The sequence below is a fragment of the Telmatherina bonti genome (assembly GCF_933228915.1).
Source record: "Telmatherina bonti genome assembly, chromosome: 10".
Classification (NCBI taxonomy): Eukaryota; Metazoa; Chordata; class Actinopteri; order Atheriniformes; family Telmatherinidae; genus Telmatherina; species Telmatherina bonti.
In genome coordinates this window covers 38,876,672-38,895,707 of record NC_136628.1, presented here as the reverse complement: position 1 = coordinate 38,895,707, position 19,036 = coordinate 38,876,672, and the positions used below count along the sequence as shown (strand labels likewise).

General features: G+C 52.8%; 1 protein-coding gene across 1 annotated transcript in view; it reads right to left on the bottom strand.

Moving 5' to 3' along the window:
• Positions 1-17,622, bottom strand: part of trappc14 (trafficking protein particle complex subunit 14) — a gene marked incomplete at both ends in the record, with an annotated part of 46,612 nt that extends 28,990 nt beyond the window's left edge. Inside the window, 7 exons of the mRNA XM_079247499.1 lie at positions 2,127-2,274; positions 2,431-2,551; positions 11,446-11,532; positions 11,957-12,086; positions 12,184-12,279; positions 15,628-15,962; positions 17,430-17,622. Coding sequence (XP_079103625.1) covers positions 2,127-2,274; positions 2,431-2,551; positions 11,446-11,532; positions 11,957-12,086; positions 12,184-12,279; positions 15,628-15,962; positions 17,430-17,622 — 1,110 coding nt within the window. The remainder of the gene's footprint in view (positions 1-2,126; positions 2,275-2,430; positions 2,552-11,445; positions 11,533-11,956; positions 12,087-12,183; positions 12,280-15,627; positions 15,963-17,429) is intronic.
• Between the last annotated feature and the right edge of the window lie 1,414 nt (positions 17,623-19,036).

The following is a 19,036-nucleotide window of genomic DNA, read 5'->3' as shown; positions in this document are numbered from 1 at the left end:
CTGCGAGCTGGTCGTTCTGATTGGTCGAGCGACCAAAGTTCAGCTTTTCCATCACTGGCTTTTGACGTGCGTTCAACTTCTTAAATCTTTGGCCCGTTCACGTTCTGTGTGGAATGCCGACGCCTAAAATGCTCAAAACGCGGCGTGGGAAAGCTCGCCGCCCCCTTGTCGCGCCTCCACATAGACTTTACATGGAAACCTGCCGCTCTGGACGCTCAGAACACGTTTGGTCTGAACACACCGTTACAATAAAGTCTCCCAGAGAGCTTCGCTATCCTCCAGTAATCCCTGATTCAGCCCAACCCCAGGAGACACGGGACTGCGTTGACTAAAAAGCAACGTGGAAGCAAACTGGGGCTGGATCCAGAACTGCTCCAAGTCCCAGATCAGACAGAGTCCAGCAGGCTATCAACCAGTCCAGCTTCTGCTGAGCTCATTTAAACTCGTTTTCACCAAAAATCATCAGGATTCCAGACTAAAGGCCCATTTCCGCTTGTTCAGTAGGGGGCAGTGCTGAGTTCAGAGGTCGCTTCCATGTTCTGAGACCAGTCGGTAGCCGTAAGACATCCCTATTTTACATCCCTATCCCTATTTAATGGAAATTCAAATAAACAACAAATGACAGTTATTTTTTATTTGATTTCATTGTAAAAACTGTGGATGAAATGCAAACCACTCAATAATAATAATAATAATAATTATAATAGCCTACTAAGAAAAGCTAGACAACCATAACTGTTTTTCATTTGTTGTTATATGAATTTCCATTCATTATAAAAACTATGGATGAAATGCAACCATATTAACAATAATACATATTCTAATAGCTGACTAATAAAACCCACTGGTGACGACCAACAACTGAGGGTGAGGCCGCCTGCAGCCCCCACCATTTTTAATGAAATGGCCTAACCCATCGTCCTCAACTAACGGATGTCAAGACGTTCTGAAGGTGCTCAGAAGGCGTCGAGAACGCGCTTTTTGAAGACGTTTTGACACATGGCAAGCCGTTAGTATGAATAATTGTAAATTAACGCCGTATTCTAAACTGTAAAAAGCGGCATGTGCCGTTTTTTACGCGTTGTGAATCTGAAGGCGCGGTGGCGTTTTATGTATATTTTATCTTCTGACGGCTCAGCCTCTGGATGTTCAGGCTTTGTACCCAATCAGAGCTTCGGCAGTCCTGATCAGAGGATCCCTGATCCTTGGTGAAAGAGAGAACGTAGCGTACACACACACACACACACACACACACACACATCTGCCATTCTGGTCCTGACTTAATCAGAGTGTTCTACCTGACACTGAAATCAACGAAGTCAAGTAATCAAATATAGAGTTCCCCTAACTGCAGCTGAACTGCGTTTATAAACGTATCACTGTGGGGACAGGAATAAAAAACGCCTCAAGATGTCCGACAGCAGCGAACGATATATTTGATTACTTGACTTCGTTGATTTCAGTGTCATGCACAGAAGTGCAACAGGTAGAACACTGACTGAGACAGGACCAGGATGGTGTGTGTGTGTGTGTGTGTAGGCTCTCTTCCAGCTGCTGCAGCATTAAGACCTGCTTTACAGCACACACACTGCACTACGTTTTCTGTCCTTTTCAGTGTGAAATGGTCCCACACTGCCACTTTTTGGTCTTTTCCTCCCCTCTTCTTCATTCTCTGCCATTAGAGACCAAAGCAAGGAGGATCTTCAGACAGAAAGCAAAGCGCTGCTGGTGGAAATGTCCGTCATCAGTCCGGCTGAAACAGTCAGACTGTACAGACACACCGTAGGCCACAGCTTCTGCTTTTATAGATTTTATACATGTTTAGAAGTTTTATATGTTTACTGAAGCAGTGATGTCGTCCTTCCGAACAGTGCAGTGGTCTGAGAACGCCGCCATGATGCAGAAATTAACATATGTCACCACGTGATATTAATTAAACGACGCCTCGAGGCAGATAATTTGCCTCGATCATTTTTTGTCCTCGAGTTACCCGAGTAATCGCTGCATCCCGACTGGACACCAGCATCCATGGACCTGAAGCAGGTTTTTCTCGGATCTCATTGCTTCATGTGGTCCAGGATCAGGCAGGCTCTGGGGACCTGAAGCTCTGTGATGGTCTCACCAACCTCGTTGGAGTCGTCCTGCGGCATGTCACTGAGGTGCAGCTGGAAGAGGAAGTCGTGCTCCTCCAAAGCGCTCAGCGTGCTGGGAAGGCGGCAGGCCTGGCTGTCCACGCGGCAGAAAGACGCCATGCCCACCTCACCGGACTGGTGGCTGTGGAGCAGGACAGGAGGGTCTGAGCGTAAATAAAACACGATCTTCAGAGTAAAACCAAATGGACCGTTGTGCTGTGGAACAAACGCTGCTCATGTAAAACACCTGCAACATCCCATAATATGGCGTCGCCGTAGTAACAGAAACCCTACATACCACACGTTGTCCACCAGCAGCACGGAGCCGTCCGGCATCATGGGAAGGTACGAGGCGTTCAGGTTGGGTAAGACACGCACATCTCGGATGCTCAGCTCCTCCTGAGACGACTCGTTCAGCACTGAGGAGACCAGAGACCGCAGGTTCAATTCCCGACACCCAGAGGACGGATGTTCCTGCTTCACCAAAAGAGAAAGCTTCACATCGGCAGCAAGGACAAGACGGTCTGAGGTCGGTCCTGGAGGGCCGCTAGGTTCTCCATGTATCCCTGCTCCAACACACTGTCGACACAGTTCCACATAATGGCCTAAGAGTCGAGTCAAGTGTGCTGGAGCAGGGACACATGGGAAACCAGGAGGTTTTGGCCCTGGAGTATCGGAGCCAGACTCCCCTGAAGTAGGATGTTTTCCTGTTATACTCTCAGCCGCCTCCATGGCGGTGTCCATGCCGACCGACGTGCCGCCACCACTCTGCTCTGCCAGCAGGAGTCCTACACGCCAAAGCCAGGGTCCTACACGCCAAAGCCAGAGTCCTACATGCCAAAGCCAGGGTCCTACACGCCAAAGCCAGGGTCCTACACGCCAAAGCCAGAGTCCTACACGCCAAAGCCAGGGTCCTACACGCCAAAGCCAGGGTCCTACATGCATGACGAAGGTCCTACACGCCAAAGCCAGGGTCCTACACGCCAAAGCCAGAGTCCTACACGCCAAAGCCAGGGTCCTACACGCCAAAGCCAGGGTCCTACACGCCAAAGCCAGGGTCCTACACGCCAAAGCCAGGGTCCTACACGCCAAAGCCAGAGTCCTACATGCCAAAGCCAGGGTCCTACACGCCAAAGCCAGGGTCCTACACGCCAAAGCCAGGGTCCTACACGCCAAAGCCAGAGTCCTACACGCCAAAGCCAGAGTCCTACATGCACGACGAAGGTCCTACACGCCAAAGCCAGGGTCCTACACGCCAAAGCCAGGGTCCTACACGCCAAAGCCAGGGTCCTACATGCACGACGAAGGTCCTACACGCCAAAGCCAGGGTCCTACACGCCAAAGCCAGGGTCCTACACGCCAAAGCCAGGGTCCTACATGCACGACGAAGGTCCTACACGCCAAAGCCAGGGTCCTACACGCCAAAGCCAGGGTCCTACACGCCAAAGCCAGGGTCCTACATGCCACGACGAAGGTCCTACATGCCAAAGCCAGGGTCCTACACGCCAAAGCCAGGGTCCTACACGCCAAAGCCAGAGTCCTACACGCCAAAGCCAGGGTCCTACATGCCAAAGCCAGGGTCCTACACGCCAAAGCCAGGGTCCTACACGCCAAAGCCAGGGTCCTACATGCACGACGAAGGTCCTACACGCCAAAGCCAGGGTCCTACACGCCAAAGCCAGGGTCCTACACGCCAAAGCCAGGGTCCTACATGCACGACGAAGGTCCTACACGCCAAAGCCAGAGTCCTACACGCCAAAGCCAGGGTCCTACACGCCAAAGCCAGGGTCCTACATGCACGACGAAGGTCCTACACGCCAAAGCCAGGGTCCTACACGCCAAAGCCAGGGTCCTACACGCCAAAGCCAGGGTCCTACATGCACGACGAAGGTCCTACACGCCAAAGCCAGGGTCCTACACGCCAAAGCCAGGGTCCTACACGCCAAAGCCAGGGTCCTACATGCCACGACGAAGGTCCTACATGCCAAAGCCAGGGTCCTACACGCCAAAGCCAGGGTCCTACACGCCAAAGCCAGAGTCCTACACGCCAAAGCCAGGGTCCTATATGCCAAAGCCAGGGTCCTACACGCCAAAGCCAGGGTCCTACATGCCAAAGCCAGGGTCCTACACGCCAAAGCCAGGGTCCTACATGCCAAAGCCAGGGTCCTACATGCCACGACGAAGGTCCTACACGCCAAAGCCAGGGTCCTACACGCCAAAGCCAGGGTCCTACATGCCAAAGCCAGGGTCCTACATGCCACGACGAAGGTCCTACACGCCAAAGCGAGGGTCCTACACGCCAAAGCCAGGGTCCTACACGCCAAAGCGAGGGTCCTACACGCCACAGGGAGGGTCCTACATGCCACAGCGAGGGTCCGACACGCCACAGGGAGGGTCCTACACGCCAAAGCGAGGGTCCTACACGCCAAAGCGAGGGTCCTACACACCACAGGGAAGGTCCTACACGCCACAGGGAAGGTCCTACATGCCACAGGGAAGGTCCTACACGCCACAGGGAGGGTCCTACACGCCACAGGGAGGGTCCTACATGCCACAGCGAGGGTCCGACACGCCACAGGGAGGGTCCTACACGCCAAAGCGAGGGTCCTACACGCCAAAGCGAGAGTCCTACACGCCAAAGCGAGGGTCCTACATGCCAAACCGAGGGTCCTACATGCCACGACGAAGGTCCTACATGCCAAAGCGAGGGTCCTACACGCCACAGGGAGGGTCCTACACGCCAAAGCGAGGGTCCTACACGCCGCAGCGAGGGTCCTACACGCCAAAGCGAGGGTCCTACACACCACAGGGAGGGTCCTACACGCCACATGGAGGGTCCTACACGCCACGACGAAGGTCCTACACGCCACAGGGAAGGTCCTACACGCCAAAGCCAGGGTCCTACACGCCAAAGCCAGGGTCCTACATGCCACGACGAAGGTCCTACATGCCAAAGCCAGGGTCCTACACGCCAAAGCCAGGGTCCTACACGCCAAAGCCAGAGTCCTACACGCCAAAGCCAGGGTCCTATATGCCAAAGCCAGGGTCCTACACGCCAAAGCCAGGGTCCTACACGCCAAAGCCAGAGTCCTACACGCCAAAGCCAGGGTCCTACATGCCAAAGCCAGGGTCCTACACGCCAAAGCCAGGGTCCTACACGCCAAAGCCAGGGTCCTACATGCACGACGAAGGTCCTACACGCCAAAGCCAGGGTCCTACACGCCAAAGCCAGGGTCCTACACGCCAAAGCCAGGGTCCTACATGCACGACGAAGGTCCTACACGCCAAAGCCAGAGTCCTACACGCCAAAGCCAGGGTCCTACACGCCAAAGCCAGGGTCCTACATGCACGACGAAGGTCCTACACGCCAAAGCCAGGGTCCTACACGCCAAAGCCAGGGTCCTACACGCCAAAGCCAGGGTCCTACATGCACGACGAAGGTCCTACACGCCAAAGCCAGGGTCCTACACGCCAAAGCCAGGGTCCTACACGCCAAAGCCAGGGTCCTACATGCCACGACGAAGGTCCTACATGCCAAAGCCAGGGTCCTACACGCCAAAGCCAGGGTCCTACACGCCAAAGCCAGAGTCCTACACGCCAAAGCCAGGGTCCTATATGCCAAAGCCAGGGTCCTACACGCCAAAGCCAGGGTCCTACATGCCAAAGCCAGGGTCCTACACGCCAAAGCCAGGGTCCTACATGCCAAAGCCAGGGTCCTACACGCCAAAGCCAGGGTCCTACATGCCAAAGCCAGGGTCCTACATGCCACGACGAAGGTCCTACACGCCAAAGCCAGGGTCCTACACGCCAAAGCCAGGGTCCTACATGCCAAAGCCAGGGTCCTACATGCCACGACGAAGGTCCTACACGCCAAAGCGAGGGTCCTACACGCCAAAGCCAGGGTCCTACACGCCAAAGCGAGGGTCCTACACGCCACAGGGAGGGTCCTACATGCCACAGCGAGGGTCCGACACGCCACAGGGAGGGTCCTACACGCCAAAGCGAGGGTCCTACACGCCAAAGCGAGGGTCCTACACACCACAGGGAAGGTCCTACACGCCACAGGGAAGGTCCTACATGCCACAGGGAAGGTCCTACACGCCACAGGGAGGGTCCTACACGCCACAGGGAGGGTCCTACATGCCACAGCGAGGGTCCGACACGCCACAGGGAGGGTCCTACACGCCAAAGCGAGGGTCCTACACGCCAAAGCGAGAGTCCTACACGCCAAAGCGAGGGTCCTACATGCCAAACCGAGGGTCCTACATGCCACGACGAAGGTCCTACATGCCAAAGCGAGGGTCCTACACGCCACAGGGAGGGTCCTACACGCCAAAGCGAGGGTCCTACACGCCGCAGCGAGGGTCCTACACGCCAAAGCGAGGGTCCTACACACCACAGGGAGGGTCCTACACGCCACATGGAGGGTCCTACACGCCACGACGAAGGTCCTACACGCCACAGGGAAGGTCCTACACGCCACAGGGAGGGTCCTACACGCTACAGGGAGGGTCCTACACGCCACAGGGAGGGTCCTACATGCCAAAGCGAGGGTCCTACACGCCACAGGGAGGGTCCTACACGCCACATGGAGGGTCCTACACACCACAGGGAGGGTCCTACACGCCAAAGCGAAGGTCCTACACGCCGCAGCGAGGGTCCTACACGCCACAGGGAGGGTCCTACACGCCAAAGCGAGGGTCCTACACACCACAGGCAGGGTCCTACACGCCACGACGAAGGTCCTACACGCCAAAGCGAGGGTCCTACACGCCACAGGGAGGGTCCTACATGCCACGACGAAGGTCCTACATGCCAAAGCGAGGGTCCTACATGCCAAAGCGAGGGTCCTACACGCCACAGGGAGGGTCCTACACGCCACAGGGAGGGTCCTACACGCCAAAGCGAGGGTCCTACACACCACAGGGAGGGTCCTACACGCCACAGGCAGGGTCCTACACGCCACGACGAAGGTCCTACACGCCAAAGCGAGGGTCCTAAACGCCACAGGGAGGGTCCTACACGCCACAGGGAGGGTCCTACACGCCACAGGCAGGGTCCTACACGCCACGACGAAGGTCCTACACGCCAAAGCGAGGGTCCTAAACGCCACAGGGAGGGTCCTACACGCCACGACGAAGGTCCTACACGCCAAAGCGAGGGTCCTAAACGCCACAGGGAGGGTCCTACACGCCACAGGCAGGGTCCTACACGCCACGACGAAGGTCCTACATGCCAAAGCCAGGGTCCTACATGCCACGACGAAGGTCCTACACGCCAAAGCGAGGGTCCTACACGCCAAAGCCAGGGTCCTACACGCCAAAGCGAGGGTCCTACACGCCACAGGGAGGGTCCTACATGCCACAGCGAGGGTCCGACACGCCACAGGGAGGGTCCTACACGCCAAAGCGAGGGTCCTACACGCCAAAGCGAGGGTCCTACACGCCACAGGGAAGGTCCTACATGCCACAGGGAAGGTCCTACACGCCACAGGGAGGGTCCTACACGCCACAGGGAGGGTCCTACATGCCACAGCGAGGGTCCGACACGCCACAGGGAGGGTCCTACACGCCAAAGCGAGGGTCCTACACGCCAAAGCGAGAGTCCTACACGCCAAAGCGAGGGTCCTACATGCCAAAGCGAGGGTCCTACATGCCACGACGAAGGTCCTACATGCCAAAGCGAGGGTCCTACACGCCACAGGGAGGGTCCTACACGCCAAAGCGAGGGTCCTACACGCCGCAGCGAGGGTCCTACACGCCAAAGCGAGGGTCCTACACACCACAGGGAGGGTCCTACACGCCACATGGAGGGTCCTACACGCCACGACGAAGGTCCTACACGCCACAGGGAAGGTCCTACACGCCACAGGGAGGGTCCTACACGCTACAGGGAGGGTCCTACACGCCACAGGGAGGGTCCTACACGCCACAGGGAGGGTCCTACACGCCACGACGAAGGTCCTACACGCCGCAGCGAGGGTCCTACACGCCACAGGGAGGGTCCTACATGCCAAAGCGAGGGTCCTACACGCCACAGGGAGGGTCCTACACGCCACATGGAGGGTCCTACACGCCACAGGGAGGGTCCTACACGCCACAGGGAGGGTCCTACACGCCAAAGCGAGGGTCCTACACGCCACAGGGAGGGTCCTACATGCCACGACGAAGGTCCTACATGCCAAAGCGAGGGTCCTACATGCCAAAGCGAGGGTCCTACACGCCACAGGGAGGGTCCTACACGCCACAGGGAGGGTCCTACACGCCAAAGCGAGGGTCCTACACACCACAGGGAGGGTCCTACACGCCACAGGCAGGGTCCTACACGCCACGACGAAGGTCCTACACGCCAAAGCGAGGGTCCTAAACGCCACAGGGAGGGTCCTACACGCCACGACGAAGGTCCTACACGCCAAAGCGAGGGTCCTAAACGCCACAGGGAGGGTCCTACACGCCACAGGCAGGGTCCTACACGCCACGACGAAGGTCCTACATGCCAAAGCGAGGGTCCTACATGCCAAAGCGAGGGTCCTACACGCCACAGGGAGGGTCCTACACGCCACAGGGAGGGTCCTACACGCCACAGGGAGGGTCCTACACGCCAAAGCGAGGGTCCTACACACCACAGGGAGGGTCCTACACGCCACAGGGAGGGTCCTACACGCCACAACGAAGGTCCTACACGCCGCAGCGAGGGTCCTACACGCCACAGGGAGGGTCCTACACGCCACAGGGAGGGTCCTACACGCCACAGGGAGGGTCCTACACGCCAAAGCGAAGGTCCTACACGCCAAAGCGAAGGTCCTACACGCCACAGGGAGGGTCCTACACACCAAAGGGAGGGTCCTACACGCCACAACGAAGGTCCTACACGCCGCAGCGAGGGTCCTACACGCCACAGGGAGGGTCCTACACGCCACAGGGAGGGTCCTACACGCCACAGGGAGGGTCCTACACGCCAAAGCGAAGGTCCTACACGCCAAAGCGAAGGTCCTACACGCCACAGGGAGGGTCCTACACGCCACAGGGAGGGTCCTACACGCCACAGGGAGGGTCCTACACGCCAAAGCGAGGGTCCTACACACCACAGGGAGGGTCCTACACGCCACAGGGAGGGTCCTACACGCCACAACGAAGGTCCTACACGCCGCAGCGAGGGTCCTACACGCCACAGGGAGGGTCCTACACGCCACAGGGAGGGTCCTACACGCCACAGGGAGGGTCCTACACGCCAAAGCGAAGGTCCTACACGCCAAAGCGAAGGTCCTACACGCCGCAGCGAGGGTCCTACACGCCACAGGGAGGGTCCTACACGCCAAAGCGAGGGTCCTACACGCCAAAGCGAGGGTCCTACACGCCACAGGGAGGGTCCTACACGCCAAAGCGAGGGTCCTACACGCCGCAGCGAGGGTCCTACACGCCACAGGGAGGGTCCTACACGCCACAGGGAGGGTCCTACACGCCAAAGCGAGGGTCCTACACACCACAGGGAGGGTCCTACACGCCACAGGGAAGGTCCTACACGCCACGACGAAGGTCCTACATGCCAAAGCGAGGGTCCTACACGCCACGACGAAGGTCCTACACGCCACAGGGAGGGTCCTACACGCCACAGCGAGGGTCCTACACACCACAGGGAGGGTCCTACATGCCACAGGGAGGGTCCTACACGCCGCAGCGAGGGTCCTACACGCCACAGGGAGGGTGCTACACGCCACGACGAAGGTCCTACATGCCAAAGCGAGGGTCCTACACGCCAAAGCGAGGGTCCTACACGCCACAGGGAGGGTCCTACACGCCACGACGAAGGTCCTACATGCCAAAGCGAGGGTCCTACACGCCAAAGCGAGGGTCCTACACGCCACAGGGAGGGTCCTACACGCCACAGGGAAGGTCCTACACGCCGCAGCGAGGGTCCTACACGCCACAGGGAAGGTCCTACACGCCACAGGGAGGGTCCTACACGCCGCAGCGAGGGTCCTACACGCCACAGGGAGGGTCCTACACGCCACAGGGAGGGTCCTACACGCCAAAGCGAGGGTCCTACACACCACAGGGAGGGTCCTACACGCCACAGGGAAGGTCCTACACGCCACGACGAAGGTCCTACACGCCACAGCGAGGGTCCTACACGCCACAGGGAAGGTCCTACACGCCACAGGGAGGGTCCTACACACCATAGGGAGGGTCCTACACGCCACAGGGAAGGTCCTACACGCCACAGGGAAGGTCCTACACGCCACAGGGAGGGTCCTACACACCATAGGGAGGGTCCTACACGCCACAGGGAAGGTCCTACACGCCACAGCGAGGGTCCTACACGCCACAGGGAGGGTCCTACACACCATAGGGAGGGTCCTACACGCCACAGGGAGGGTCCTACACGCCGCAGCGAGGGTCCTACATGCCACAGGGAGGGTCCTACACGCCACGACGAAGGTCCTACATGCCAAAGCGAGGGTCCTACACGCCAAAGCGAGGGTCCTACACGCCACAGGGAGGGTCCTACACGCCACGACGAAGGTCCTACATGCCAAAGCGAGGGTCCTACACACCACAGGGAGGGTCCTACACGCCACAGGGAGGGTCCTACACGCCACGACGAAGGTCCTACATGCCAAAGCGAGGGTCCTACACGCCACAGGGAGGGTCCTACACGCCAAAGCGAGGGTCCTACACGCCACGACGAAGGTCCTACACGCCAAAGCGAGGGTCCTACACGCCACAGGGAGGGTCCTACACGCCAAAGCGAGGGTCCTACACGCCACAGGGAAGGTCCTACACGCCACAGGGAAGGTCCTACACGGCACAGGGAGGGTCCTACACGCCACAGGGAAGGTCCTACACGCCACAGGGAAGGTCCTACACGCCACAGGGAAGGTCCTACACGGCACAGGGAAGGTCCTACACGGCACAGGGAAGGTCCTACACGGCACAGGGAGGGTCCTACACGCCACAGGGAAGGTCCTACACGGCACAGGGAAGGTCCTACACGCCACAGGGAAGGTCCTACACGCCACAGGGAAGGTCCTACACGCCACAGGGAAGGTCCTACACGGCACAGGGAGGGTCCTACACGCCACAGGGAAGGTCCTACACGCCACAGGGAAGGTCCTACACGGCACAGGGAGGGTCCTACACGCCACAGGGAGGGTCCTACACGCCACAGGGAAGGTCCTACACGGCACAGGGAGGGTCCTACACGCCACAGGGAGGGTCCTACATGCCACAGGGAAGGTCCTATACGCCACAGCGAGGGTCCTACACGCCAGTACGCTGCTCGGCTGTGGGTCCGGTATGACAGACTGTGGTACCTTTCAGGATGGCCAGGTGTCTCCCAGAGACGGTCATCTGCTTGCAGCGGACGGCTGGAGGCGGCAGGACGGTCAGAGTGGTGCTCACTGTGGATGAGAAGAACCAGAGATTCCTTTACATGAGGATGACTTTGGCCTGGAAGGTTTGCAGCATCTGTTGACTCTCGCAGAGAAGCGAGCATGTGATGAAAACATGGACGTCATGATGAAGGAAGATGATAGAGGAACAGAGCCCCCGTATGTTGGCCAGCCATACCACACGCTCATATCAGGCGGGCGAACTTTGGCTGCTATAAAACTGCTTTAAAATGGACAGATCCATATTTTTTCCTTTTTCTGACCTCTTTTAGTCTGACGTCTAAAAGAGGTCTGACTAAACGACCTCAACAGTAAATTTTAAGTCTTTAAACGTCAGATTGATGACTTGGTTGTTTCTGTGGTTGAGGACGTTGAGGAATCCTGCTGGGGAGCTGGAATGAAGTGTGAAAGAGACAGGATGTGTGTGTCAAACCTTGAGCTTTGAAGGTGTTTAGGTCATGTCTGAAGGTGTGTGTTGGCTCTCGCTGCTGCAGGACGCTCAAATATCCCAGTTCCTGCACCTCCACTTTCTCTGCCTCCCTCTTCCACACTGTGACCATCACCTGAAGAAGAAAACATTGTCTTAGGACTCATAAACCCCTTCAGAGAGACACTAAACCCTGTGATAGATGCTGGTTTGGACACGCCGCCTCTCCTGACCTTTACTTTCAGGGTGCTGACGGGGAGTTTATCCAGCGAGACGGTGAGAGGGAAGATCACCTCGTCCGTCAGGACAACCGGCTCATCCAGAGGAGACTGTTCGGGCACAACCACACAAGACACATCAGCTTTAATCTGTTGGAACTGCAGATCCCACAAAAACATGCTTCCAAGATCAAACACAGTACGGCTTAAGACGGAAAATTCACCTTCAAAACAATTTAACACAAATTAGAGACAAACCCAGATGTGCAACAATGTCTGGTCCAAATACCACCCCGATGTGTAAGATATGTCTGGTCCAAATACCACCCCGATGTGTAAGATATGTCTGGTCCAAATACCACCCAGATGTGTGAGATATGTCTGGTCCAAATACCACCCCGATTTGTAAGATATGTCTGGTCCAAATACCACCCAGATGTGTAAGATATATCTGGTCCAAATACCACCCCGATGTGTAAGATATATCTGGTCCAAATACCACCCCGATGTGTAAGATATGTCTGGTCCAAATACCACCCCGATATGTAAGATATGTCTGGTCCAAATACCACCCAGATGTGTAAGATATGTCTGGTCCAAATACCACCCAGATGTGTAAGATATATCTGGTCCAAATACCACCCCGATGTGTAAGATATATCTGGTCCAAATACCACCCCGATGTGTAAGATATGTCTGGTCCAAATACCACCCAGATGTGTAAGATATGTCTGGTCCAAATACCACCCCGATGTGTAAGATATGTCTGGTCCAAATACCACCCCGATATGTAAGATATGTCTGGTCCAAATACCACCCAGATGTGTAAGATATGTCTGGTCCAAATACCACCCAGATGTGTAAGATATGTCTGGTCCAAATACCACCCAGATGTGTAAGATATATCTGGTCCAAATACCACCCAGATGTGTAAGATATGTCTGGTCCAAATACCACCCAGATGTGTAAGATATGTCTGGTCCAAATACCACCCCGATGTGTAAGATATGTCTGGTCCAAATACCACCCAGATGTGTAAGATATATCTGGTCCAAATACCACCCAGATGTGTAAGATATGTCTGGTCCAAATACCACCCAGATGTGTAAGATATATCTGGTCCAAATACCACCCAGATGTGTAAGATATGTCTGGTCCAAATACCACCCAGATGTGTAAGATATGTCTGGTCCAAATACCACCCCGATGTGTAAGATATGTCTGATCCAAATACCACCCCGATATGTAAGATATGTCTGGTCCAAATACCACCCAGATGTGTAAGATATGTCTGGTCCAAATACCACCCAGATGTGTAAGATATGTCTGGTCCAAATACCACCCAGATGTGTAAGATATATCTGGTCCAAATACCACCCAGATGTGTAAGATATGTCTGGTCCAAATACCACCCCGATGTGTAAGATATGTCTGGTCCAAATACCACCCAGATGTGTAAGATATATCTGGTCCAAATACCACCCAGATGTGTAAGATATGTCTGGTCCAAATACCACCCAGATGTGTAAGATATGTCTGGTCCAAATACCACCCCGATGTGTAAGATATGTCTGGTCCAAATACCACCCAGATGTGTAAGATATGTCTGGTCCAAATACCACCCAGATGTGTAAGATATGTCTGGTCCAAATACCACCCCGATGTGTAAGATATGTCTGGTCCAAATACCACCCAGATGTGTAAGATATATCTGGTCCAAATACCACCCAGATGTGTAAGATATGTCTGATCCAAATACCACCCCGATGTGTAAGATATGTCTGGTCCAAATACCACCCCGATGTGTAAGATATGTCTGATCCAAATACCACCCAGATGTGTAAGATATGTCTGATCCAAATACCACCCCGATGTGTAAGATATGTCTGGTCCAAATACCACCCCGATGTGTAAGATATGTCTGGTCCAAATACCACCCAGATGTGTAAGATATGTCTGGTCCAAATACCACCCCGATGTGTAAGATATGTCTGATCCAAATACCACCCCGATATGTAAGATATATCTGGTCCAAATACCACCCCGATGTGTAAGATATGTCTGGTCCAAATACCACCCAGATGTGTAAGATATGTCTGATCCAAATACCACCCCGATGTGTAAGATATGTCTGGTCCAAATACCACCCAGATGTGTAAGATATGTCTGGTCCAAATACCACCCAGATGTGTAAGATATGTCTGGTCCAAATACCACCCCGATGTGTAAGATATGTCTGGTCCAAATACCACCCAGATGTGTAAGATATATCTGGTCCAAATACCACCCAGATGTGTAAGATATGTCTGGTCCAAATACCACCCAGATGTGTAAGATATATCTGGTCCAAATACCACCCAGATGTGTAAGATATGTCTGGTCCAAATACCACCCAGATGTGTAAGATATGTCTGGTCCAAATACCACCCCGATGTGTAAGATATGTCTGATCCAAATACCACCCCGATATGTAAGATATGTCTGGTCCAAATACCACCCAGATGTGTAAGATATGTCTGGTCCAAATACCACCCAGATGTGTAAGATATGTCTGGTCCAAATACCACCCAGATGTGTAAGATATGTCTGGTCCAAATACCACCCCGATGTGTAAGATATGTCTGGTCCAAATACCACCCAGATGTGTAAGATATATCTGGTCCAAATACCACCCAGATGTGTAAGATATGTCTGGTCCAAATACCACCCAGATGTGTAAGATATATCTGGTCCAAATACCACCCAGATGTGTAAGATATGTCTGGTCCAAATACCACCCAGATGTGTAAGATATGTCTGGTCCAAATACCACCCCGATGTGTAAGATATGTCTGATCCAAATACCACCCAGATGTGTAAGATATGTCTGGTCCAAATACCACCCAGATGTGTAAGATATGTCTGGTCCAAATACCACCCAGATGTGTAAGATATGTCTGATCCAAATACCACCCCGATGTGTAAGATATGTCTGATCCAAATACCACCCAGATGTGTAAGATATGTCTGGTCCAAATACCACCCCGATGTGTAAGATATATCTGGTCCAAATACCACCCCGATGTGTAAGATATGTCTGATCCAAATACCACCCAGATGTGTAAGATATGTCTGGTCCAAATACCACCCAGATGTGTAAGATATGTCTGATCCAAATACCACCCCGATGTGTAAGATATGTCTGGTCCAAATACCACCCAGATGTGTAAGATATGTCTGGTCCAAATACCACCCAGATGTGTAAGATATGTCTGGTCCAAATACCACCCCGATGTGTAAGATATATCTGGTCCAAATACCACCCCGATGTGTAAGATATGTCTGGTCCAAATACCACCCCGATGTGTAAGATATGTCTGGTCCAAATACCACCCCGATATGTAAGATATGTCTGGTCCAGATACCACCCAGATGTGCAGGTCTGGACTAGCTGACTGACAGATATAGGTGGTCATGTACCTGAACAGGTGCCCTGCGGAAGTCCCTGGACGCTGTCCCAGACGAGTTGTGGATCAGAAGTGGTTTACAGTCCCTGAAGCTCCGACACCGGGAGTCCACCCTGCTGCCGAGTGCCGCGATGGCCGCCTCTGCCGCTGCCATGTAGTCGTCCTCACCGTCCTCATTGGCCTCATCCCCGCTGCTCTGGTAGTCATGGTGATGGTGGTTGCCCCGATGGCGGTTGCTTTCCCCCGGACTCACACTGGCCACGGCACACAGAGACCCGGCTAGTTCCCGCCACGCCCGGCTGCTGGCCGATTCCGTCCCAAACCCTGGAACGGGCCAATCGGCGTTCCCTGCTGGACGGAAGACACGATGGGTAATCCAGAACCGTGAACCAACCAGGTCCAGACCACGAGCCGGACTTCATCATCCAGGTGCCATTTTTTCTGGTTGTAAGACAGATCATTTTGGTAAAACAGCTGGCGAGGTGGTGAGAAAGTAGAACATTTTTACAGCATTTAAACACGGACCGAGCCGCGTGCACGACCCGCCCTGCTGCCGATGGAGCTTCTCGTGGAGAATGAATGGAGCTGGCAAATGTTTATTCTGGTTCTTGGAACCCTTTTAGAGCCAGAACAAAGTTCTCGCTTCTCGTGGAGGATAGAACAAGCCGTTTGTCTTGTGGAAAACAGATGTTTCTGAATAAATGTCCAAGTGAAACGGACCTGTCCACTGTGTGGAAACATCTGCAGAGTTTTGGGGCAGAAAAGTAGGAGACTGTTACTGTAGAGTAGGGAATGAGTTTCTAAAAAAGAAAAAGAAAAAAATCAACAAAATTAAGAAAAACATTTGAAAAACATTTACTCTGTTTGTTCTTGATGTTTATATAAATGTGAGGTTATTGTTTGAGGTTCTGACACCTTATTGTGTTCTGGAGTTTGACGTTCTGCCCTGCTTTTGTTGTTTGTGATCGGCCTAACAGCTGTCCTGCAGGTTTTCCATGTATCCCTGCTCCAACACACCTGGCTTCCATTAAATGGATCCAACAGCCAACAATGTTTTGCACAATGACTGATTAGCTTGAGTCAGGTGTGTTGGAGCAGGGATACATAGAAAACCTGCAGGATTGTGGCCCCAGAGGACCAGAGCTGGACACCCTTGGCCTACTTCAGCTTAGTTTAATATTTTAGTTTATTGTTGTAGGACAGTCTAATGAGACATTAGTTATGATGTTGGTTGTTAAAACTTTGATGATTTTTTTTTCTTTCTTATTTTAATGTATTTATAATATTTATATCCCGTTACCCCCTGATGGATACCGTATTGTGGTCAGGGGGTTTGGTGCCTCAGTGACCCTAAGAACTATACCAGCAGGAGCTTTAGTTTCTGGTAGGACCCCCAGGTCTTTGGTTGGAGGTCTGACAGAATGCAATCCGTATCTCAAAGTGCTGGAAAACACTTATAAACAATAGTAACAACAAAAAGAGCTGCAGCATGACGTGCAGGCATGATGCATGCCCCCCATGAGCCTAGATCAGACCTGGTTGTTTCATCACATCCCATAACATGTGGCTTAATGCTGCTGTTATTACAACGGTGATGCGTTCACGGACCCGCTCCGTGTGTGTTTTACGTTCTGTGGGACAAACAGGATGTTTCTGGTGAATGCACATAAATATTAAACAACAGTCGCGAGGCGTTTGGCTTCTTAACAACGGAAATAAACACGGTGAGCGAAGCTCCGGTTCCGGACCGGCTGATCTGGACCCCGGATGGAGCCGGCCGGACGGGGGCATCCTCCCGGCTCCCCTCTTCCTTACCGGGGCCCTGCTCCGTCGGCGTGGCCCCACCGTCTCTGCAGCGCAGCACCAGCAGGAAGCGGACTGTCTCGCCCAGGTACAGGTGGCTCCTCCGGGGCAGCGTGCGGTACCGGGCCGGGTCCGACAGGTCCGTGATCGGAACCGCCGGGAAATACATGAAGTACTCGCACTGCGACTCCATCATCTGCACCATAGCGACGACCGGAGGAGGCTGAGCAAGCGGGACCAGGACCAGGAGTCAACGGACAGAGACCCGAACAATCAAACACTCACTTCCGGTTCCTACTTTCACAATAAAAGCCTCGTTAACGTCACACAGTGTTAAACTACAACCCAGCGGCCCCTAGTGGACGTTTTAGGGAACTGCAGCGCTGTTCGGGCCCAGGTTCCAGAAATACATAAAATACACAAACAAGCTTACAAATACATAACATTTGTTTTTTAAAAACCGACAGCATTATTTTAAAAATCTGTTTGATTTTTACCACTCTATTCTATTCTATTCTATTCTATTCTACAGTAATTTAGAAGACGCTTTTATCCAAAGCGACTTACATATGATTGAGAACAACACAAGCATGAAAGCAAACAGTAGAGGACATGGTAGGAAGGTGATAGTGGATTGTTTTTTTTTATTTGTTTTTTTTATTTTTTTATTTTTTTAACCAGTTGATGATTCTTCGATGTATTTTTAAAATTAAAATCTTTTGAAAAACAAGTTCATTTTACAGAAGAAAACAGTTCCATTTTTGTGTGTGATTTTTTCTTTTTACAAATTCTTCTCTGTTCTCACTGAATTTATGTATTAATTTAATTACAAACTTTAAAAAACAATGACAAAGGCTGCAGCAACAATACTACTACTACTAATACTACTACCACTCCTATTCCTACTACCACTACCACTACTACTGCTAATAATAATAATAATAATAATAATAATAATAATAATAATAATAATAATAAATATTCTGATTTCTCTAATAGAATAACCGATTAGTTGGATTAATTAAAAGAGAAGGTTTATTATTTACATTGAGTTATCAGCGGAGGTGCGTCTGTACGTCACGACGCACCTGGTGATGACGTTAGGAAAACGTCACGCTGACGTTTAATGACGGATCAACACGAGCCCGTGAAAACAAACAGGTGCAAGCTCGAGCCTTTTATTTTATCTCATTAGTTTATGCCAAGCGCCCACATTTAATTCAGTTTATTCCGTTTCTTTGTGGTTTTGTTTTGCAGACAATTGATCTATTCTTCATGAAAAGATGTTTGTCCTTTTTAAAAAAAAAAAAATTTAAATAAAGTTTTCAGCCAAAAAAAAAAAAGGAAGCCAGTTTTCCGTTATTTCACAGGTTTATGCTAACAGTGAACACAGCTACAACCCCTGAAACCGAGGATAAAAAGTCAACTGTTTCAATATGGTTTTTTATTCATAGCTGACAGGTTTAAGGAGTCAGAAAACCCTAGTTAAACTTCAGCTTTGTGAAGTTAGCTAAGAGTGTCATATGCTGATAACTCGATCTGCTAGCATCGAAGCTAGCAGCAGTAGCTAGCACATAAACACGGAGGGACTTTAGATAGATAGATAGATAGATAGATGA